Raw genomic sequence first — 25668 nt, forward strand, 5'->3', positions numbered from 1 at the left:
TATTTGTTTTTTTCATTTGGACACGAAGTCTTGCTCTGTCACCCAGGCTGGAGTGCAATGGCACGATCTAAGCTCACTGCAACCTCCGCCTCCCAGGTTCAAGTGATTCTCCTGCCTCAGCCTCCCGAGTAGCTAAGATTACAGGCGACTGCCACCACCCCCAGCTAATTTTTGTAGTTTTAGTAGAGACAGGTTTCACCATGTTGGTGAGGCTGGTCACCAACTCCTGACCTCAGGTGATCCACCCGCCTCGGCCTCCCAAAGTGCTGGGATTTCAGGTGTGAGCCACCCGCGCCTGGCCACTGCTACATATTTTTATCACTTAAATTATTTCACATAAATATTTCCGTGACTCTACATAGCTAGATATTTTCACTTGCGATGATAAATGAAATCTCCATTGCATTAACACAACACAGTTTCTAATGGAAAAGGAAAAAGCAGATGTGTAGAGGTGCTATGAAGTCAAATAAAGACAGGATGTGAGACCTGAGTGGAGAACTGTATTATTCAACAGGCAAGATCCTCTATGTAGCCATATGCCAAAAATGTCAGAGAATAAGCAAGTTAGCAATCACTGAGCAGATTATACATCTCACTATAGTGTTGTTGCAATCATACCCTAATTCCACCTTAGTCATATTTCCTCTTACCAATAAGTATGGCAGCCACCAGAACAAAATACCCATCCTTTGTATGTGGGAGCTTATGGGCATAAAACTTAAGGCGAGAAACAAGAAAATATGGATCAGGAAGTAACCTAGCCTAGAATGCACAAAGATGACACCCACAATGCTTCTCTGGGCCTAGTAGTAGAGGATGCTGAAGCCATGATTTTAGGTCCCAGTTTTCTAGTTCTGTCTATGCTTCTGGTTGGTCAAAAATTAATTTTCTTTCCTCTTTAGAACCATGTCCTTGCTGCAAAATGATGGTGGTTTACCTCAGAGAGTAGACACATTTCAGCATCATTACCAGGCAAATAAAAAACATTGTAGATTAAGGCTGAGGCAGTTGCAGAAAGATTTCTTCATTTTCATAAGAATTTACACCCTTTTTTTTTTTCCCCCTCAGGCAGAGCTCAGCTACAGATTTAGCTCTCTCTGGTATGGCAGCTAGATATATAGATCAGTAATAAACTATACAAAAGACTTAGCTGACTGATTTGGACCATTTACCAAAAAAACACTACTTACTCATTTTCTTCTAGGCTAGATGTGGATACTGATGCACGTATGGAAAATAACAAGGAAGCAATTTAGCAGAGTGGTTAAGAGTGCTGGTCTGGAGTCTAATCATCTGGGTTTGTATTACAACTCCATCACAAAATACTGAGTAACCCTGTACAAGTTAGTTCTCTGAGCCTTAGTTTTCTCACTGGTAATTCTCCCTCAGAGGTTGCTATGATTAAATAAAATATCTCTGTAAAGTACTTTGGCACAGTACATGATAAAAACTCAGTGAGCTATAATTATTGTTGCTGTTGCTTCTGTTATATCAATAAAATCAAACAATTTTCATTGTATTTTATTCTCTCCCTTCCCTGTATGCTTTCTGGATGGAAAGATCATTTTCCTGTACCTCATATAAACATATTTCCTCTAAATTGTATATGCATGTATGCATACATGACCTGTTAGTATGCACTAATTGATGATAACCCTGACAATCATGCTAAGAACTTTCCCTAGGCTAATGTTCACTTTACCACAGAGTCAGTTCAGTCTGACAGGTTAGGAAAGTAGTACTGACCCAAGACTGGGAGATTCTCATATTTAGTCAAATCGAGAAGGTAAAGAGACAATATCTCTATGAAAAAGATCCTACTCCGTACCAACAAGCTAGAATTCTAAGCAGCCAGGAACCATGAGTCCTAGAACTAAAGAAATCAGTATTTCCCTTCCCCCATATTTTATCAATCTAAATTTTCCAGAGTAGCGAAAGGAGGAAATGGTTCTTTCTTTCTAAATTAAGTTGGTTCCAGTGTTTATTTGGGCTATTCTTAACATTTACACTCCTCAAGTAGCTTCTTTTTTTATTTTTATTTTTATTTTTTGGTAGAGTCAGAGTCTTGCTTTGTTGCTCAGGCTGATCTCAAACCCCTGGCTTTAAGCAATCCTCCTGCCTTGACCTCCCAAGGTGCTGTGATTATAGGTATGAGCTTCTAGTAAAAGAAGCTGAGATAGCCCAAAATAAAATGCAAAAGTATATCTGCTTATCTTGCATATCCTCATAAACTTCAATATCTCCTTTGCTCAGGGACCATTTTACCTAAGCCAGTCCACATCTGTGATCCCCTAACGCCAAATAAAAACGTTCATTTCTTTATGTAGCCAATATCACAGTTGTCATTAAACCAATTCATACTAAAGTGTGAATGACAGCCCCCATAGAGTTCTCCATAGTTTTCCAAGTACTTAGTAATTTACATGAATCTTTAAATAGTATATTAGTACAAGAGTTTATTTCTGGATGAGGAATCTTTGCACTAATCTTCTTCAATCATATATAAGACTGCCCATGGGAAGAAGGAAGAGAATGAGACTTTATTGTCCTCAACCTATGCAACGGAAAAGAGATCAAATGCTCTACTTCCTTTTGCTTTTGCTCAACCCTAATACCTTGATTCTGCAGATACAGCCCATACAGTGTTCATCTTGTCCTTGCTCCTAACACTTAGAACCAATAAAACTGTCACTAGGCAAGCTAATTCCTATAACATCAGAAAGACTCCCAGCAAAGAAGAAGAAAGGTTGGCCACCTAAATCTCCCTGGATAAATGCCTGGAGTTTTAGATAGAACTTGGAGCTGTGGAGCCTCCCACGTCTTTCTCTCTCCCTTTTTTCCAACAATTTCCAATCACATGCTTATTCTACTCACAACTTTAAAAAATTAGAGGGCTATATGATTCCTACTACACAACATTCTAGAAAAAGTGAAACTACAAGACAGTAAAAAGATCAGTGGTTACCGGAGGTTCAGGAGGGTGGGATGAATAGGTGGAGCACGAGAGATTTTTATGGCAGTGAGACTATTCCATATGGTATTGTTAGAGCAGACACATATTATTATACTTTTGTGAAACCCCACAGAATGCATAGGCAGTGAACACTAATGAAAACTATGGCCTTCAGTTAATAATAATGTATTAATGTTTGGTTCAACAATTCTAACAAATATAACACACAGATGCAAGATGTTAACAATAAAGGAAATTGTGAGTAGGGGGTGGAGTGAGGAGGTATGTGGGAATTCTCCGTACTCTCCACTCAGTTTTTCTATACGCTTACCACTGCTCTAAAAAATAAAATCTATTCATTTTTTTAAATAGAGGAAACACTGGTGAATAATTCCCACCAGGTACAAAGGCTAATAAGAGCCAAGATAAGCTGTATAAAAACGACATAAAAATGTAAAAAATTAGACTATAGGGCTTGATCTCAAACAGTAACTAAAGGACAGTAACTAAAGACAGGAAAGAAGCTTGAGGAAGTGAAGGAAAGAAAGACAACCTCATAGTGGCATTTTATAGTGACTGGTGTGCAAACAACTAAAAACAAATTTATTTCCCTCAGAGAAAGAGAACAGAAGCCAAGACACTTATAAGGGACACTGAGTTTCTCAGCAGAAAAATCACCACCATTAAGCCTCTGGCATACTTACGAGTATCACCCTGATGCCTCTCCCTGTGGCTAAGGAATCAGAGCTTGTCATTGTAACCAAGTCAGCAACCTGTGCTGGTGCCAATCTTTATAGTGGATTGAGCTATTTTTCAGGAAAAGCAAGGGATAATTGCCCAGTATCAAAAGAAGATCTGACCCTTGGGAGGAGAAAGGAGGTGCTCCTTTTGCCACAGGATGATTCTCTCTGGAATAACATAAATGGCTCTTTGAGAGACCATGTCTTTGATAAGCAGCGGTGCAACTCTGACAGCCAATCTGCTGAATGTCGAACAGAGCACTCAGCTTTCTACAATGACTCAAAGGACATGGCAAGGCTGCAGATTTATTCTGCTGACTTTCCCTGCACAGCCACTCAAGTTTTTCAAAGGCAAAAAGGAAGAACTCTTCCCTTTCAATCCAGGGAATTGCAAATTCCACTGGGATTTAAAGACAGAGCTATGTTTGCTCAAAATCTGACATCACTGATGTGAACAACAAGATTTAAAAGCTTGGAATGATGGCTGGCAATTTTAGTAGTTAGAGCAGAAGTTGGTTCGGCACTTCAATCTGCCAGCAGAATCAGCAGTCACACAGGGCACATGGTGTGCCAGACTGGGAATGAGCTAATTTCACAAAATTCATTCTCATTCTCTTTGTACTTTCACATGACAATTGCAAACAGTCCACATTCTTACCAAAGCACAAATACAAAGGTAGCATATTTCACTGCGCAAAGAAATTTCAAAATAAAACACAAAGGCACTGTTACAAAGAGATAAACCTCAAAGCTTCCATCTTTTCTCCATGATGCTTTCCTTCTTGAAATCCTATCCTTAACATGATAATTTTGTGAGACAAAACTTTAAAAAGCAACATCTTCCCACAATAAACTATTAAAACTATTTCTTCTTCACAATTTGTACGTCAATTCTGCGAGATGAGATTTTGAAACAGAAAACCATTCTACGCATTCTACCTCAAAAGTAACATCCATGTACTATGATTTAAAGGACAAGCTCTCTGTGGTTAAATAGATTCAACCCCCAACAGACAAAAGAAAACTAGGCTTGACAGTTAAGATACCCAATTTCTGTTTAAAATATGTGTTGTTATCTTATGATAAGCAAACAAAGAAAAAACCCTCAAATTTAGGGGTGATAAATCCTATTGTGATTTTTAAAAACATGTACTAGTGTACTAAGTACACTAGTACAATAGGTACTGAAGCAAAGGGATTAGTAATAGCAAAACAGCACAGAAAATTATAAGCAGAAAATCAGAAAAACATTTTCCCCAAACAAATTACATAACCTTTTCACAAAAATTAATGGAAAGAGGACAAAAATAAAGATGTTTTGTTTTATAAATAATATTGGCAAACACTAATCTTTATGTGTTTTTAGACATAACCAAAGGCCTGACATTTAACCAAATGTCAACTTGCACTGTAACTCTTTCAGAAAGGTTTATCATTTGGTTATAAAGACTCTATTAAGATCAAAATCTCAGTATGACTGAACTCCAGGGCATGGGGCTTTTCTTAAAATATTACAACGTCCACTTTAAAAGGGACTTTGTGCCAGGTGCGGTTGCTAATGACTGTAATCCCAAGCACTTGGGAGCCTCGGGTGAGAGGACTGCTTTAGGCTAGGAGTTTGAGACCAGCCTGGGCAGCACAGCAAGACACTGTCTCTAAAAACAAAAACATGAAATTAGCTAAGCATGGTGTTTTGCACCTGTAGTCCCAGCTACTCAGGAGGCTGAAGCAGGAGGACTGACAGCCCAGGAGTTGGAGGCTTCAGTGAGTTATGATTGCACCACTGTACTCCAGCCTGGGTGACAGAACAAGACCCTATCTCTAAAAAAAAATAAAAGTGGCATTGTGTTTAAGTCACTGGCACATAGTTACAAAGCTTAAGTTTGCCCAGTCACGACTCTGAGCAGAATGTTGAAATTCTTTTTCTCTTCAGAAAAAATCTTCCAGAGAGCATCTCTTGTACCTTGTTCATAATGTACAATTTATTGGCATTTCTTTTCCTTTCTAAATGGCCAGGAGGGAAGAAGAGCTCCACAGCCACTGTATGTGGTTAGTAATGGCGCTTTTACTTGTCATTGTACAAAGCCTGTTAAATATTTACAACACAGACAGCAATATCTAGTCCTAAACACCCAGTTGTGAGTTTGAATTTTTTTAGAAATAAATCTACGACAAGTTTTCCCCAGCAAAATGCCAGACGACTTTACTAACAGCTTCAAGAGACCCAGCGGGTCCAGAGGAGCAGTTATAGGCCATCTGGTGATTACTTATTATTATTTATACAGCACTGTAGATGTACACACAGATGTGTTATGAATCCACATACAGAGAGGCCCTAACAAGGGCTGCAGACAGAATGTGACTGCTGAGCAAGTCAATCTGCATTAAAGAAATAGGCTAACCAGAGAGAGGGAGTACGCCGGTTGCTTTTTAACCTGCTGCATTCGCTGGAAGACTATTTGATAAAAGAATGAAGAATTCTATATAATGACAGCATCTTGTAAGTCAACAACCTAGCTATATGCTATATGTAGTTTTGCCAGAGAGGCAAAAGAAGGATAAATGAAAGACAGACTTTAAGATTTAGAAGGCACTTTGTAAACTCAGCAGTTTGCAAAAGAAGGGAATAGGAAAGAGGCCTTTTAACTTAGGAAGAGCTGAGATGCAAAGACAGGATTTTATTTTTTTTCTAACAGGAATGCTCTGAAAACAGTTTCTGGGTTCCCGTTTCAAATATTAAGTTATATCTAAGGAAAACAAGAGTGAATAACTGAAAAATATCACCCTAATTTCCTGGATGTAGTACCAATTAGATTCATACAGCCTTTTTTGAGAGGGGCAGATCAGAGCAAGGATGCTTTTAATCTACTGTGCTCTAGCAAAATACATATATTTGTTTAAATACAACATGAAAAACAAAAATAACCAACTACATGTTTCTAAGGGCAAGTATCAAGAGTATCAGATCCAACATTAAAAAACTTGAGTTTAATTCCTGCTCTTAACATCTCTACATTTAAAAAACTCCAGTACCAGGCCAAGTGTGGTGGCTCACCTGAGGTCAGGAGTTCGAGACCAGCCTGGTCAACATGACGACACCCCATTTCTACTAAAAAATACAAAAATTAGTCATGTATGGTGGTGGGCGCTTGTAGTCCCAGCTACTGGGGAGACTGAGGCAGGAGAATCACTTGAACCCGGGAGGCAGAGGCTGCAGTGAGCCAAGATCGCACCACTGCACTCCAGCTTGGGTGACAGAACGAGACTCTGTCTCAAAAAAAGAAAAAAGAAAAAAAAATCCCAGTCCCAATTTTGTCTATATGATGCATAAGAGTGGTCTACTTCCACCACAGGTTAGTGCAGCATCCAGAGAGTGAACTGAAAGTTATTGCAAAGTCAACATATTACAAAAAATAAGGTTAGCATTTGGCCTAATTTATGTATAATGCCATGTATTTTCAGCTGCCTGACAGCATGCAGGCACTCTTACCAGATGGGAACTAGATGAATTATTGAATGAAATATGAATTATTAAATAAAAATTAGAATTTTCAAAAACTCTTGGCAGATGGTAGGGAAAAAAGGCTTATTTGTTTGCCTGAAATTGCCTTCACCTGTCAAAACATGTAAACATAGCATATACTACCACAAATGGCATTTACCTACCAGAGCCATTGCTTCCCCTTGTAATTCTCCAATTCAAGATGCTTCCCTAACACAAAGAATTAGTAATCACCACCAACTCATTCTTTCCTGCTTTTCTTTTGTGCTTATGCCAGATAATAGGGCAACTTGCCAAAGGGACAGAATTAAAGATCCAGAGTCCCACAGTACCAGTATGGCCCATTTAATGGGAGGGCTGGGATAACAGGAATAATCTCTATAGATTTGTGTTATATAGGCAATAAAACATACACCTTTGCAGCATGCCAGCATTTAACCAATCATAGGAGCTATTTGTTGCCTCATATATTATAGAGCAATAGAGATTTAAGGGATAATGTTCATGGAGGCAGAGGATACGAAGCAATAAACAGCTTTGGAGGTTGGTTAAATGCCAAGTGAAGCCAGGACTACACCACCATAAACATTATTCCTATTATATGACAAGATAAGGAGGTACAAGAAGCTGCCCTCAATCCCATCACAACTAGGGCTCCATCACTATTCTTGGCCTTAGAAAGGAAAAGCAGGCCCCAGAGGTCTATGAGTTAGTTATATGTTTTGTATCTCAGTCAGAAAGGTATGAAGATAATTTCAACCAGTACCTAAATGTACTCTGGGAGAACAGAAGAAGATCTGATAGTAGATCTCTTCAGGCAAAAAAAGAGTAATAGCCCCTCAGGGTCACACTGGACAGAGAAACAATCAAAGGATTTTTTTCCTTAAAAGGACAAAGGTGGGCCGGGTGTGGTGGCTCACAACTGAAATCCCAGCACTTTGGGAGACCAAGAGAGGTAGATCACCTCCGGTCAGGAGTTTGAGACCAGCCTGACCAACATGGCGAAACTCTGCCTCTACTAAAAATACAAAAAAATTAGCTGGGAGAGTTTGTGGGCACCTGTAATCCCAGCTACTTGGGAGGCTGAGGCAGGAGAATCACTTGAACCCAGGAGGTGGAAGTTGCAGTGAGCCGAGATCACACCACTGCACTCCAGCCTGGGCGATAAGAGCAAAACTTCGTCTCAGAAAAACAAAACAAAACAAAAAAAGGACAGAGGTGATACAGAATAGATATGACAGAAACCTTTCTCACTGGCTAAGAACAGGATGATACTAACTCTCCATGAGTAGTATTTCCTCAGAGGAAATGTGTTCCTGTTTTTAAGGAAATTGACATTCTAATAAGCTGATATGACTATCTTCATGTTCAAACACTTGATTATGGTAACCAGAAAGACTACTTAAATCAGCATAATTTATACTGCAAACCTGTGTCATATGCCTGAGAGGGAGGCATAGGAATATGGAATTTGTTGATCCCAGTAATAAAAAACTGGGCAAAAAGCATCTAAAAGGTAAGTTATCTAACTGCATATGCATGAAATAACATCTAAAATTCAAGATTACTGACAGAGATATAGTATTTATTCCTGCTTCCACATACAATGGAACAACTTTATAATCCATATTCCAGTAAAAGTGTCCTCCAAAAGTATTAAAAACTTATAAGACTTCCTATTAATAGATTCAGTACCAAACTATATTTCTATTATTTTAACAACACGAAGCTGTTTTATAGTCACAATGTCTTTAAATAGATGCTATCTTATAAACATTTCAAAAACCCACATAACTCAAATTCAACCAGTCCTCTGCCAAGAGGGTATCTGGGGCACTGTTGCCTTAACAACACTAACCCCATTCTCAGGAGGCAGCTCTATTAACTACTCCTGCTACCACATTCCACAGAGAGGCATTAGCAGGGATATTGCTTTCCCTGAGTTCCTCTTCATGAGGTTGATGAGGCCTCAAGAGAAACAAAAAAAATCTCAACAGGAGAATAGAAATAACAGGGCTAAAAAACCCTATCACCTGTCTTTTCTGATAAGAATGCAGAAAGCACAATCTTCAGCAGCGTTTTTTTTTTTTTAAGTACATGCAGCATATTTAGAACTCAGCTGTGTCACATCAGACTTACTGTTGGGAAGTGGATCATGAACAGAATCCAAAAATAACAGCCATTAAAGACCTAGCAACCAAAACATGTTTACGTATCCATTGAAAGCCTAGTGGTTTTGATTATATAGTGGAGAGCATAATCCACTAGTCTATTTTAGGTGAATTTTCCTTTCACCTTCCCTTAATATTAAGGCACAGGACAATTTCTGAGTTTAGGAATGCACGGGGTAAAGTCTGGTGAAGGAGCAGATATTGACATAATATAAGGTTCCTATAGTTTTGTTTGTTTTTTAAGAAATAGTGGCTGGGGGTGGTGGCTCACACCTGTAATCCTAGCACTTTGAGAGGCTCAGGTGGGCGGATTAGGAGGTCAAGAGACCGAGACCATCCTGACTAACACGGTGGAACCCGTCTCTACCAGAAACACAAAAAATTAGCCGGGCAAGGTGGCGGGCGCCTGTAGCCCCAGCTACTCAGGAGGCTGACGCAGAAGAATGGTGTGAATCCGGGAGGCGGAGCTTGCAGTGAGCCAAGATCGTGCCACGGCACTCCAGTATGGGCAATAGAGCAAGGCTCTGTCTCAAAAAAAAATAAATAAAAAATAAAAAATAGAAAACAAGAAATAGTATCCTGAGTTATAATTGTTTTCATTCCTACTTCCTCTACCCGGTAGAAGCCACTGCTTTTTGAGACTTCTATGGTAGCAGGTTCTAAACCATGTCTTGCAAAAATTATCATGGTCCTTATTACCCATCCTGGGATTTACATAGCCTTTTTGTTATTATACCATTTCTGGAAGAAAGAACTTGAATCTATGACAAATGGATTATAAATAGCTTGAAAGGCTCAAGGTGGCTCCAGAATGAAACCATTCTCAAGGGATATTAAGGAGTTGGATGACAGGCCAAGAGTAGTCCACTTTACCAAATTTATCTTATCTGCCAGATTTTCACTATTTCATATAACATAAAGCAATCACAGTAAATCTTGTAGAGATTCCAATCTAGAGTTATTTATTACCAGATAGTTGGAGAAACTTGGAAGAGACTAAATGTAACTGAAGAACTATAATCTCACCTGACCATAAAGTTTTGACATGCAAAGGAGGTAAACGGATGAATCATGCTACCTTCAAAGCCTTAAGTTGTACCTTTGTACCCTTTTTCAATGAAATAAGTATCTTGAATCCAAAAGAAAAAGGTAGCAATGTTCCACATTCACCTTCCTACTGAGGAGAAAAAAGCTTTTAGAACCTAACTCAGAGGTTATAATGAATCCTAATCACCAAAATACCAACAAATAATTCAGAAACAGGAGAGAGAAGTAGGGGAAGAAAACGGCTTATGGTAAGTGGAACGCAACTTTACGAGAAGGAACCAAAGTCAAAAGTCCCTAATATTTTCCTACCTCCAGTCCAAAACACAGCAAAACAAAAACAAATTTCACAAATCTGTGACATTTCACAAATTTCAGTGGATACTACTATTTTCTGATGAGACAGCCTAAAGAGGTGTTATTCATATCTTTCTTCCTCAGAGAGCTTGAGAAGCTTTTCTCATATATTCCTTATTTTTATCATCTATTTTTACTTCTTTGCGAAGTCCTTATCTGAGTGGTTTAAGCATATAACATATAAGAGGAGTTCAGGAGTAGCTTAAACAATAAGTGAAGAAAAATAATGGTAAGTATTAGAAAAATAAATCTTTTCACCAAAAATGCCTATTTTTCAACTAAAAGCAAGAAGTAAAAAAGGGATGAGAGCCGGGCACGGTGGCTCACGCCCATAATCCCAGCACTTTGGGAGGCCAAGGCAGGTGGATCACAAGGTCAGGAGATCGAGACCATCCTGGCTAACATGGTGAAACCCCGTCTCTACTAAAAATGCAAAACATTAGCTGGGTACGGCGGCGGGTGCCTGTAGTCCCAGCTACTTGGGAGGCTGAGGCAGGAGAATGGCGTGAACCCGGGAGGCGGAGCTTGCAGTAAGCCGAGATCACACCACTGCACTCTAGCCTGGGTGACAGAGCGAGACTCCGTCTCAAAAAAAAAAAAAAAAAAAAAAAAAGGGGTTGAGGTATCGGTCATAAGCATCATAGTAAATAGTATTATCTAATTCACATGTAAAAGTTTGGAGAGATCATTTTTTTATTTTGAGACAGTGTCTCACTCTGCTGCCCAGGCTGGAGTGCGGTGGCATGATCATAGCCCACTGTAGCCTCAAACACCTGGACTCAAGTGATCCTCCTGCACCAGCCTCCCAAGTAGTTGGGATTACAGGCGTGTGCCACCATGCCTGGCTAATTTTTAATTTTTTTTTTTTTTTTTGTAGAGACAGGGTCTGGTCTGGTCTCAAACTCCTGAGCTGAAACGATCACCCTGCCTTGGACTCTGAAAGTGCTGGGATTACAGGAATGAGCCATACCAGCCTAGGAGAGATCATTTTTAGAAATGTATTTCAATAAAGCTGTCTGAAAAGTGAAACAAATGTATTCTATTTTCCCAACTGGCTTTTACTTCAAATATTTATATACATCCATATATAAATGGATATATATATTAAAGAAATCACATGGGGAAACATGTAGTAAATAATAAAGTTGAAAACTTCGACATGAAAGGAAATACACCCTAGGATGCCAAATACTGCAGAATACGATGCCTTTGTTGGTCTTTTTTGAAAATTTTAGCATTTACTGGAATTTGGAATCTTCCTTCTCTTCATTCCTTGTCACCACCCCCATTTTATCTACCTCTCAAATTCATAGGAATCTCTGAAGTTAAGCTCTTCTTTTTGTCCATATTTACAATGTTTAATATAATTACTCCGTAATCTCACATACCACCAGTGTCAGTGGACAGTCACATGACATATTCCTAAGTGAACAGAAACTCAACCCTTTGAGTTCTATAAAGCGAATTAATGAAGGCAAATAAAACTTCCTTTGTATTCCTTTCTTCATACTTTGTAGAACATGGCAATAGGGGAAGGTCTAGGAAGAAGAGTTAAGAAGATGCAAAATGAAAAAAAAGGCAATTTCAACAAAAATACTTTATTTAAAAAGCATATGAAAAATAACATACAATATACACATGAATATAATTACGTGAGAGCTGACATACAGAACAATGCATTTATGGCATTAGACAGAGAAAATGTTTATATAATGCTGTGAGATCTCAAGTTTCTATATTGGATTTATCTTTTCTAGATAGATATCTGCCGTAGCTGCTAACAATGATTTTCTGGATCAACAGTCAAAAGAAACGTTTTTTTTTTTCCTTATTTGAAAAAATCCAAATAGATTCTGGCAAATTGGAGTTCACAATGAGTGGGTACATTATCAGCTGCCTCTCCAAATATGTTAAACAGACTTTTATATCCATGCAGGTTGAAGAGAAAACATTTCTTTTTTTTTTTTTTTTTTTTTGAGTTTCACTCTTGCCACCCAGGCTGGAGTGCAGTGGCACAATTTCAGCTCACCGGAACCTCCGCCTCTCGGGCTCAAGCCATTCTCCTGCCTCAGCCTCCTGAGTGGCTGGGATTACAGGCATGCACCATCACACTCAGCTAATTTTGTATTTTTAGCAGAGACGGGGTTTTGGTCAGGCTGGTCTCAAACTCCTGACCTCAGGTGATCTGCCCATCTCGGCCTCCCAAAGTGCTGGGATTACAGGCGTGAGCCACCGCGCCCGGCGTGAAGAGAAAACATTTCTAAACCTGCTTTGGATTTAGATGGACAGCTTTAGAAAAGAGGAGAGAGCAACATGTCTTCTTCCACACTGTGTGGTGGGAAACAAACACCAGTAGAATAACAATATGGAAGAGAGCAAGGCAGATTTCATTACGGTAGAGTGCCTACACTTCCTCATAACTTGGATTTACACACTGCAAATCCTCTGATCTGATTACCTCCAGTGATCACGTAAAATACCGGCTTTAAACTCTTTGCCTTAGTGATAAAACAGCCACTTTGATTCACAACGAGACATTCACAATAAAGTATATTGTAAACGTACCTGTCCACAGCCCGGGGCATTGCACACAAACGGTCTGTCGTCTCCCATATTTCATATAGCAAAGCGGAGCTGAGGAGGGGGAGGTGGGGGAAAAAGTTATGTTAAATATGCTGGAGCAAAAAAAAAAAGTGCTTCAAAAATATCAACCCCAGAAACAGGTGTTCCACAAATGCATCTATCAAAGTTGTAAACACAGGCTACTTTGGGGAGACCCATTAGACAGGTGGCATATGATCTACTGTGTCTCAATTGAAACTTTTAATTAGAAAGATTGAGATCTAAATAGTCAAGAAGTTTCAAACCTTTGCTAGATTTTCCCTCTTTCTACTACAGTATATAACACACTCCTCCAACCTGCTGAATTACAACTAGTGCAATTCCTTATGTCAATAAATTCACTGAACGCTCGATGCGGAAGCCATATTTCTGAACTAGAGAAGACCAAAATTTGTCATTTAATTAATTAAGGGATTATAGGAGGGGTGCTCCATTTTACAGGGCCATAATCTGGCTCCCTGGTGTATAAACTACGAGACTGTTGGCAAGGGCTGTTTATCCCATATTATTGCCAAAGAAAACAAAGCACCCATCCTATTGGGCTACATGGGAAATGGTTTTCATTAATAAAAAAATAAAAATAAAAACTGGGAGCCTCCTCCCCCCACCAATCGTCTGTGGCAAATGGAGAAATATCGATGCCCTTCCCCCCTCTGATTCTATTTACGGCTAGGTTTTTAAAAGCAGCAATAAAACAAATGTCGACTCTTTGGGGGTTTACTGGGAGAATATGTTCTGGCTGTTTGTGCTGCTCTCGACCAGTGTTCTTGGGCTGCTCTGTTGCAGCCAACAGATGTGTGCTGCTGCAGGGGATAAAAGAAATGGCACTAAAAGGCATCACCATCTATCCCTTCTATTCCTCTGAAGACTTTAACAGGGTTTATACTGGTTTTTAAATTATTGAAGCTAAACTCTCAAAGTGTTTATTGAAATTCTTTGTTGAAGAACAGTAATTCCAATCTGAATGTGTGGGAGAAATTTCTCATATTCCAACTAGGAATAAAAATAGAAGTGGAGATGGATAAAGATTAGAAATGCAAATCATAGTAAAAACAATTCCTAAAAGATAAACAGCATTTTGGAAGGTGGAAGAGAAAAATGAAGTGGGGGGTAAAAGTAGTCTTATAAACTCCTAAAGGATATTTTCAAACATCCTTCCATAAAAGAGAAAGGTATACAAAAGAATATGAACAAGGGAAGATGAGAGAGGAACTACAATTTGAATACGCCTGCAAATAACTTCAGAACTGTAACCAAATTTCAAATTTTTATCTTGGAAATAAACTGAAATGTTAGGACAATCTGTCAGGCTCGCATTGAAATAAAATGTTAATGTGCTAGACTGAATCTGGTAATCGGAAAACCATGCTTAAAACGCAGAGGGTAGCTAGGTAACATCTCTCCTACTCTCTTAGGACTCACTCTGGGGTTAGAAACCAGTATTTCTAGTGTCCAATCAGTAATTCCACAACTAATCAGTGCTTAAAATTGTGGGGTGCCCCATAAAATAGAAGGGGTTTCTTGGTCATCTTTCAGTGTGATAGAAACATGGTCTAACTAGGAAGAAAACTGATGCTACAGCACTGCTGTAATGGAACAGAGCCTGTACATACATACATGTACACAGATTTATATCACATTTAGCCAGGATAAATTGCTTCAATAAATTCTGTTCCTAGGCGAGGCCAGCTCAAGCTGATGATTGGGTACTGGGAAATGAGAGCTTCATTCTTCTTCACACAGCCCCAGGATGAGGGGGCTTTTCTGGTTGGTTGGTTTGTTTTAAATACTGATGATTTTTTTAGCACTTTCGGGAACTACAACATGGTACAAAATATGAGTAAACAAAAGTAAATAAATGCAATGACCAGGGCCATTAAGGCTGAAAACTCAGAGCACGTCTAGAAAGCAATTCATTTCCGAAAAAATTCGTAACTCCTGTGCTAGAGATAATTTCACTGAATGTCCCAGAATTTGCTTCCCTAATATAATCACAAAACGAGAATTTTATTTCAACAAGGTCCTCTAATATATTTTCAACCAGGAAGTAAACTACAAGGGCTAGAGTAGACATAACACAAGGATCAGGCAGGATTCCTTACTTTTATCTTGGTTCTGTTATTTGATGCTAAATTTTCTCATTTTTCTACCTATTTAGAGGAGGGAAAGAGTTCTGGCTGAGAAGTGGGACAGTATTAGCATAGGAAGTGGTGAAATAAATTCTGGAATGGCTTCCCTCATACCACAAAATTCAAAATGTAACTCGGCTTTGCACAATCACATCACAATATATGGCTTACCAATTTTATTTGGTGGCACACTTACTAAAAAAGAGAGATGAAAAATCATTACTTTCTGAAAGAAAAAAAGCAAAAACAAAAAAATTGGGGGGAAAAAAGCATTAAAATCTAACAGAAGTATTTTCATTGTTCTTAAATATTCAATTGACGGCCACTAACTAGGATTTCCTGCTTCCTTCTAAATTTGCTGGCCTTTGTTTTACCATTTTCACCAAAGGAAGATCACAATGAGAGGAAGAAGCCTCTCTTCTTAAACACCTACAATTATTCTTAAATCATTCCCTCAATCTCTTGCCTCTTGTCGTTTCCATTATTCTTGTTTAAAAATTTTTTCACTGTACAGTGATTTGAAAAATTTAAGTATTTAACAAAAATAAGAATGATCTGTCTCCCCATTTAAAAAAAAAATCCAGCTAACATCTTTTTTTAAAAAAAATTTCTCCTTCACTCCTAGTCTGCTGCATCAATTGCTACACATAAAGAATGTCATTTTGCTGACTTCAATCTAACACTTAAAACAAATCTTTAATTATCAGTGAGGTCTCACTGATGCCATCTCAAAAACAAAAAGCAACACATTTCTCTAGCATAAACAGACTGAGACATAAAGTGAAATCTTGAAAAATAATACTGCCACTCACTAGAATTTAACTCACAGCTCATTTATAACTATTCTGCTTGACAAGCAGATCATGTGTCTGGGCATGGCACTCACAGTGTGTCATCTCCTTCCCAATCTATTCTTCAGGATGAAACATAAGCATTTTATAGAACTAAACAATAAATGACAGAAGAGGGATACACACACTAAGAAGCACTGACAAGGGGAAGTGGGCTGCTTTCAGCAAAGATCTTAGAACAGGGAAGACAAAAAAGCATTAAAAAACTGTCCTAGATGCCAACATCTGCAGAAAAGGCTCAGGTACTCAGTCACCAGAATTTTTTAAATGATTAAAAAAATTAATATTTACTCAAAAGAGAAAGTTATGTAAATGCTGGGAGAGAACTGAAGAAAACCCAAGGTTTAGAGAATGATTTTTAATAACTGAGATAATTTCATAAAATCTATGTTAGTTTTGTTAGAGACAGAGGTAGATCCTAAAATGGTCATTGTGCAAGAAAACAGATTTATGTATATCTAGATATATGTCTATATCTATATATTTTAATCAACTAAGTATGGAGTCTGTCACTGAGGACTACAAAGTAAATTCTCTAAACCTGGTGTGATATTACCATTACAATATAATTTAATAAGAAAAAAGAATGCAGACACGGTGTATTGTGATCATTTCTCTAGTAACCAACTAGAGAAATTGTTGGTAATAAGATGGCCCAACTCTAAGCAAGGAATAAAAGCCACACAAACACATCCAGGGGCCTGTTGTCAGATTCCTAATGACAAAAAGCAGACACTGCTAGGTACAAAAAAATTAGAAGGATAATGTACTGTAAGTATCAGCGTCATAAAAATTTAGATGTTAAGACTAGCTATCATTCATTCATTCAGAAACCACTAATAAGGAACGATCAAGTGCTAGGCAAAGTGGATATAAAAACAAAAAGACAATAGGCCTTAACACAAAAATAATTTTTTACTCATCTGTCATGAAAGAAATCATCATCATTAAGAATGATGGCTTAATTTACAAGTTCAATCAGTCAGAGGTTGATCAGTATACATATCATTTAGATGCTACTGTATATGGTCATTTATCAAATTATTTTGCTAGCAACTCCAGATTATAAAAAAGAGGAGTTAACAGTCTTAGTAAAAGATTTAACAAGGAGCCAGGCACAGTGGTTCATGCCTGTAATCCCAGCACTTTGGGAGGCCAAGGCAGGCGGATCACGCAAGGTCAGGAGTTTGAGACCAGCCTGACCAACATGGTGAAACCCTGTCTCTACTAAAAATACAAAAATTAGCCAGGCATGATGGCGCAGGCCTGTAATTCCAGCTACTTGGGAGGCTGAGGCAGGAGAATCGCTTGAACCTGGGAAGCACAGTTTGCAGTGAGCCGAGATTGTACCATTGCACTCTAGCCTGGGTAACAAGAGTGAAACTCTGTCTCGAAAAAAAAAAAAAAGATTTAACAAGGAAGAAGTTTGAAATTAATAACCATAATTTGCTTTTTGGATTATACACATTTAGTGAGTTTTAAAATTCATTAATTCACCAAGTATTTTACTCAGTGCCTATGCACAGTGCCATATGTCCTAGACCCAAGTAATTCAAGAGCAAATGAAACAGACATGATTTCTGCCCTCACAGAGCTTACTTATATTCTAAAAGGAAGAAGCAAGTAATAAGAAAGTAAGCAAAATAATTTTAGATTAACAGCAGATAACTGCTATTAAAGGAAAATGAAAAGGTGATGTGTTAGTGACTGATGAGGGCTATTTTGGTTTTCTGACTAAAAAGGGAATGGCTGCATTATCTGTAATCAAAAGGGGAATGGGGTAGAATTTAGAGATTTAGGTTAAAACTTCAGGAAGCCTTTCTTCTTACAACACAGTAGATATTCAATAAATATTTATTGATTTAATATTTAATAAATATGTAAAGTCTATATTTAAGTTCGCACTTAACTTCAGGTTTCTGCAGAAAGCTGCTGGATCCACAAAATATTTGCTATGCAGGTATTTATGTATTTAAGGCTACACATATTTTAAATCCATATTTATGACTATCTTGTGTCTAAGGCACTTTTTATGACCACAGTCAACCAAGTCTATGCTTTTATCACCCAAATAACATGAAGCTCTGTAGTTTTTGGTTACAGTGCTAAAAATGGAAAGAAGGGAGAAATTTGTCAAGTTAACCCCAATCAAACCTTGAAAACCTCACCTAGAGCTATTAAGATACATGTTCAAGTACAAGATAATGCCAATAGAGTATGCAGCAGAAAGAGCACCTTTTTTTTTTTTTTTTTTTTTTTTTGAGATGGAGTTTCGCTCTTGTTGCCCAGGCTAGAGTGAGTGCAATGGCACGATCTCGGCTCACTGCAACCTTCGCCTCCCGGATTCAAGCGATTCTCCTACCTCAGCCTCCCGAGTAGCTGAGATTACAGGCATGCACCACCACACCTGGCTAATTTTGTATTTTTAGTAGAGACGGGGTTTCTCCATGTTCATCAGGCTGGTCTCCAACTCCTGACCTCAAGTGATCTGCCTGCCTCGGTCTCCCAAAGTGCTGGGATTACACACATGAGCCACTGTGCCTGGCCTGGCACTTTTATATAGTACTTTTGGCAGTACATATTTTGATGATCTTTCTGGAAGTCAATTTGGCAATATTTACATTAAATGTCTTAAAATGTTTTATATCCTTTGAACAGTTCATTTTCTTTCAGACTCTCTAAAGATAAAACCAGATATGTGGACCATTTTTGCACTGAGTGTTTAACCACAGTAATCTTTACCACCAAAAAAGAATAGGAATTAAATTAAATAAGAATGGATAAATATAAATTAAGGTACTGTCTTATAATAAACTATATTTAAGTTATAAAGAATAACATTTTGAAAACTAAAAATATGAGAAAATGTTGTATGTTAAACAGGAAAAAAATCAATATAAAATTGTACATGCACCGTAATTGTAAATCTATAAAAAAGTAAATAAAATAATAAGCATAGAAAAGATAAGGGAATTAACATCAAAATGTTAATAATGGTTATCTCTGGATAATGGTATCCTAGGTGATTCTATTTTCTTCTTTGTACTTTTAGTATTTTTCGAAGTCTCTACAGTAATCACAGATTGGTCTTAATAAGTCAAAAAATTATAATGTAACCTAATAAGAAAAAAGAATGCAGATAGGCATGATTGAAAAAAGTCTGAGTTGGTGGGGTGCAGTGGCTCACTCCTGTAATCCCAGCAGTTTGGGAGGCCTAGGTGGGTGTATCACGAGGTCAAGAGATTGAGACCATCCTGGCCAACATGGTGAAACCCTGCCTCTACTAAAATTACAAAAAAATTAGCTGGGTGTGGTGCTGCACGCCTGCAGTCCCAGCTACCCAGGAGGCTGAGGCAGGAGAATCATTGAACCCAGGAGGCGGAGGTTGCAGTGAGCCGAGATTGCGCCACTGCACTCCAGCCTGGCGACAGAACAAGAACCCGTCTCAAAATAAAAAAAGAAAGAAGTCTGAGTTTAAAAAAAGAGGTCCGGCTTCTTCTACAAGTATGGAGAAGGCAAAAGGCAAGGAGGAACATCAGCAAAGGGAACCAAAGAAAAATGTCTGTCAAAGGCAATAAAGTGCTCTGTCCTAAGAAGAAGGCAGAGTACACTGACAACCCCAGACTTCAGAAGAAGATACCAAATCCGTCCATTACCCTCTAAACTGCCACCTGTTAATCTGATTCACTGGGACATTCTGTGGGCCTGGTGCCAACAACTGAAGCTGAGCTCCAAAGGCCAGAAATTGGATGCATATAAGCGTCTGTGTGCCTTTGCCTACCCAAATCAAAAGGATTTTCCTAGCACAGCAAAAGAGGCCAAAATCTGGAAATCATTGCAAAAAAAATTAAAGGTGGCAAAAGGGGAAACGTCTCTGCAAAGTTCTGAGACACATCATCCTCCTGAAGTGGCCCTTCCCCCTGCGGAGGGGCCGCCTGCCCTGGAAGATTCCACTGCTCTCCTTGAGGGAGTTAATACCGTTGTGGTGACAACTTCTGCCCCAGAGGCTTTGCTGGCCTCCTGGGCGAGAATTTCGGCCAGGGCGAGGATGCCAGAGGCAGTGGAATCTCCACAAGAGGCCTGTGTAACAAGGTCTTAATAAAAAGCCTCCAATGGGAATAGAATATCAGGAAAAAGGCCACATCTATGGTAATTAATGGCAGAAAGTCTGGAGAGTCGGATTCCGTGGGGCTGCTGACAGGTGAACTCTGGTCCTCTGCACACCTGTTTATGGGCCATGCTGACTGGTGGGGTGGCAGATGTTAGCCTAAGAGCCCTAGTAGTGCCTGTTGCTTTGTGAGTGGAGATAGAGACTCTCAGATTTAAAAACAGAAAAACGTTTCGCAAATTACCATAAATTGTAGTTAATATGTAGAAAAACTCATTCATACTACTTTTCTAAAATAGACATGACTTCAGCAGCAGCTCTTTTTTGTTTTGTCTTCTGAGACAGTGTCTCACTCTGTTGCCCAGGCCGGAGTGCACTTGTGCAATCTCAGTTCAGGGCAATCTCCGCCTCCTGATTTCAAGTGATTCTCCTGCTTCAGCCTCCCGAGTAGCTGGGATTACAGGCACCTGTTACCACACCCAGCTTTTTTTTTTTTTTTTTTTTGAGACGGAGTCTCGCTCTGTCACCCAGGCTGGAGTGCAGTGGCCGGATCTCAGCTCACAGCAAGCTCCGCCTCCCGGGTTCACACCATTCTCCTGCCTCAGCCTCCTGAGTAACTGGGACTACAGGCGCCTGCCACCTCGCCCGGCTAGTTTTTTGTATTTTTTAGTAGAGACGGGGTTTCCCCATGTTGGCCAGGATGGTCTCACACTCCTGGACTCAAGTGATCTACCCGCCTTGGCCTCCCAAAATGCTGGGATTATGGGCATAAGCCACTGTGCCTGACCTTCAACAGGTCTTTTAAGTGAGAAGTCCTTCAGCTGAGCATTGTGAAGGAGTTGAGTAAAACGGTAGTTGGCTCTTGTGCTCAATTTTCTCTTCCTCTGAACACTGACTACTTTAGGAGCTGCTTCATTCCAATTGCAATTTCATAAAACGTAGAGTATTTTAAGGCAAAGAAAGGCTGTTAATTCTCTCCCTCCCTCAAACACACGATTTTTAATATTCGAAACAATATTTTTCAAAGTTCTCTTAATAACCTGAGATTTCTATGGTTTGACTCCAGGATCAAAACACAAGGGACTTTGTCTGTATTATTTCACTTATAATTGTTTCGTATATTTCTGGTGTTTAAAATGTCTAAGGCTGCTTCCCACTCATAAATATATAATATATTGAACTTAAAATGTGTTTATTAACCGATTCTCCATAAATAAAAGTAAGATATGTATATAAAATAATTCATCTGTTGTATTTAGGGAATCATATTCGTTACATGCAAATTTTATTGTTAGTGTTCTTAACTCAAAAGTAGGAGTAAACCAAAATGTGTGTGATTTTTCTTTTGTGTGACTCATTTGTTTGTTCTTTATTAGCTGGCGGTATGGGTTGGATCATTTGTTTTTAAAACTACTTAGGTATGATTGACATACCAAAACTGTACATTTTTAATGTATCCTATTGAGTGTACTTAATTTCTAATTTTTTTGTGTACTTCCTAAATTTATAGTCCTGTGAGGACTGGGAACAGATCTGTTTTTCACTTGTCCTGATTTAATGACAGTTTCCAACATTGTTTTATTATTACAAGTACGGAATCTTTATTATTTTATTTTATTTTGCCCCTTTAATGAAGATACTAAAAATAATGCACTGGAAGGAGTGGCAGAGTTGGAAAATTTGTAACCATCATAATACAGATGGAACAGGTTTGGGAAAGGATCCTCAAAAATGTTAAAGCAAGGGAGGAAAGTTTGTTGGGAAGCAAGATGTTCTTCTCTCCTGGACCGCATTGGTTATTGGTGGTCAGAATTGTTCAGTGTAACAAATAATAAGACTTTTTTTCTTAAAAAAAAAAAAAAAGTCCATATCTGTCTGACTATTCTAAAGCACTAAACAGTATATTTAAAAATTATACAAAACTACTCATTTTCTAACTACAAAGCAACAGAACCAAGTGACAAATTAAGTTCAAAAAGGGCCATTAAAAAATTCTAAAATTACAAACCATTTCATATAGAAACAAACACGGTGGAAACTGGTTTATCAACACACAAGGTAAAACAGGCAATTCAAAATAGCTCCTCCTTTTGTTACCTTCCAGGACCCATTTTCACAATCCCATGAATGTTCCCTAACAATTATGCTTATACCAGACAATTAGAAATTGCCCCAACCATGCATCACAAAGGGAATATAGAGCTGAAACCAAGTTTAGCAGGTACTGAATACCTTTCAACTCAGTATAAACAAGCTGAAAAACTTAGAAAGGTACCCAAACAGAGCTCTATGGGCTCCATTTCTTTATGATAATAAAAAGAAATTATATGCAAACAGCTCTCTTCTAAACACACAACTTCAGTTACCACGTTTCAGACTGTAAGATAATTTAGCTGCCATTAAGCAAAGAGTACAAATACAAGTTCTTCGCCACAGCAGTCTCAACATTTTATATTCTCCATAGGATACTCAGTGCTGCTCTGATTTCCATTACATCTAGCAAACTGACTTAAGATTCCAGTTAACACATGAACTATAATGCAGGTTATGGGAACCCCAGAAAACAAAGTAGACTACTCAAGTTTTACTAGGCAGTAGATTATTTAGGTATTAAAATTTCTGTTCATAGGCCAGGTGCCATGGCTCACACCTGTAATCCCAACACTTTGGGAGGCTGAGGTCAGAGGACAGCTTGAGGTCAGGAGTTGAAGACCAGTCTAGGCAACAAAGCAAGAGCCTGTTTCTTTTCTTTTTCTTTTTTTTCCTTTCCTTTCTTTCTTTTTTTTTTTTTTTTTTTTGAGACAGAGTTTCGTTCTTGTTGCCCAGGCTGGAGTACAATGGCGTGTTCTCAGCTCACCACAACCTCTGCCTCCCAGGTTCAAGCAATTCTCCTGCCTCAGCCTCCCAAGTAGCTGGGATTACAGGCATGCGCCACCACGAGTGGCTAATTTTGTATTTTTAGTAGAAATGGGGTCTCTCCATGTTGGTCAGGCTGGTCTTGAACTCCCGACCTCAGGTAATCTGCCCGCCTCAGCCTCCCAAAGTGCTGGGATTATAGACATGAGCCACTGCGCCCAGCCACGAGACCCTGTTTCTTAAAAAAAAAAAAATTAGCCACCCAACCCACAGTGGTGTGTGCCGGTAGTCCCAGCTACTCGGGAGCTCAGGAGACCGAGATGAGAGGATCCCTTGAGCCCAGGAGTTCAGGTTGTAGTGAGCTATGATCACAGCACAGCACTCCAGCCTGGGACTCTGTCTCCAAAAAAAAAAAAAAAAAAAAAAAAAAAAAAAAAAAAAAGCTCATAAATTCTGGACTAATTTTCCATTGAAGTATTTAGCATAATAGTTTAGCATATATTATCTTATTACTAAATCAAATGTCCCAAAAGGATACGCTGAAAGCATATATGTACCACTATAATCTTAAACTAATTAGCCTTATTGTTTTAAATCTTACGCTTTTTTTTTTTTTTTTTAGACAGGGTCTTGCTCTGTTGCGCAGGCTGGAGTGCAGTGGTGTAATCTCGGCTCACTGCAACCTTTGCCTCCTGGGTTCAACAGATTCTCATGCCTCAGCCTCCTGAGTAGCTGGGACTATAGGCATGCGCCACCATGCCCGGCTAATTTTTGTACTTTTAGTAGAGATGGGGTTTCACCATGTTAGCCAAGCTGGTTTCGAACTCCTGACCTCAAATGATCTGCCCACCTCGGCCTCCCAAAGTGCTGGTATTATAGGCGGGAGCCACCGCACCTGGACTTTAGCCTTATTGTTTTATATCGGTGTTTTGTAAAGCACTTGCTAATAGACTGGAAAACTGAGGCAGAGAGTTACAAAAAATATATATAGGCAAAAAAAGGCAACGGGTTAAGGTAGGTCTGATCCTAGTTAGATGTTCTCATACATTCCAAACAAGATACAAAAATGGACTGGGTGCAGTGGCTCACACCTGTAATCCTAGCACTTTGGGACGACGAGGCAGGTGGATTACTTCAGGTGAGAAGGTGGAGACCAGCCTGATTAACATGGTGAAACCCTATCTCTACTAAAAATACAAAAATTAGCCAGGTGTCATGGCAGGCACCTGTAATCACAGCTACTTGTGAGGGTGAGGTGGGAGAATCACTTGAACCCCGAAGGCGGAGGTTGTAGTGAGCTGAGATCGCACCACTGCACTCCAGCCTGGGCAATAGAGTGAGACTCTGTCTCAAAAAAAAAAAAAAAAAAAAAAAAAAAAAAAAGATACAAGAGTGGACACCACATCTTTTTATAAACCCTACAACTAGTTAGAACTGAATCATGTTTTACCAACACTTCAGAGCACAACAGGTACTATTATATCTGCTTATTATATATAAACATGTTATATATGCTTATTATATAAATAAATGTCCTGAAATATGAATTTGAGGGGTTACATGTTCTGGGGTATCATTTTATTTAGGAAAATTAAGTGATGTTCATAGTTTGGTTTTTTTGGTGGGTTTTTTTTTGTTTGTTTTGAGAAAAGGCCTTGCGGTCACCCAGACTGGAGTACAGTGGCATGATCACAGTTCACTGCAGCCTTGACCTCCTGGGCTCAAGTGATCCTCCTGCCTCAGCCTCTTGAGTAGCTGGGACTACAGGTGCACACTACCATGCCCAGGTCTTTTTTTTGTTTTTTTGTAGAGACAATGGGTCTCGCCATGTAGCCCAGGCTGGTCTCAAAACTCCTGGGCTCAAGTGATCCTCCCGCCTTGGCCTCCCAAGGTTTTGGGATTACAGGGGTGGGCCATTGTGCCCAGCTAATATTCACATTTTTAACATTAAGCATGTTTTATTATAATTATTTTAAAATTCATAATCCAGGCTGGGTGTGGTGGCTCACATCTGTAATCCCAGCACTTTGGGAGGCCAAGGAGGGTGGATTATGAGGTCGGGAGATCGAGACCCTCCTGGCCAACATGGCGAAACCCCGTCTCTACTAAAAATACAAAAATTAGCTGGGCATGGTGGCATGTGCTCAGGAGGCTGAGGCAGGAGAATCGCTCAAACCAGGGAGTTAGAGGTTGCAGTGAGCCGAGATCATGCCACTGCACCCAGCCTGGTGACAGAGCAAGATTCCATCTCCAAACAAACAAAAAAATTCTTAATCCCGTGATAGCATATATGAAAGGTTAGCAAACTTCAACTCATGGGCCAAATCTAGCC

At 39.0% G+C, this 25668-nt stretch overlaps 1 protein-coding gene and 1 pseudogene across 9 annotated transcripts in view; one reads left to right on the forward strand and one right to left on the reverse strand.

Annotated features, from left to right (window-relative positions):
- LOC103238406 (cyclic AMP-dependent transcription factor ATF-7) overlaps positions 1 to 25668 on the reverse strand; it is a 119255-nt gene that overhangs the window by 78923 nt on the left and 14664 nt on the right. For 8 of the 9 annotated variants that reach the window (XR_005239975.2, XM_008003468.3, XM_008003467.3 and 5 more), the window contains exon 2: positions 13336 to 13404. Coding sequence is in view for 6 of the 9 variants with exons in the window: in XM_008003468.3 (XP_008001659.1) it covers positions 13336 to 13383 (48 nt within the window). In the remaining 3 variants the exon portion in view is untranslated. Of the gene's footprint in view, positions 1 to 13335; positions 13405 to 25668 lie in introns of those variants that run through there. The other variant, XM_073020790.1, reaches the window with a different exon arrangement.
- Positions 18891 to 20947, forward strand: LOC103238405 (developmental pluripotency-associated protein 4 pseudogene; annotated as a pseudogene).

The sequence above is a fragment of the Chlorocebus sabaeus genome, chromosome 11, assembly GCF_047675955.1.
Source record: "Chlorocebus sabaeus isolate Y175 chromosome 11, mChlSab1.0.hap1, whole genome shotgun sequence".
NCBI lineage: Eukaryota > Metazoa > Chordata > Mammalia > Primates > Cercopithecidae > Chlorocebus > Chlorocebus sabaeus.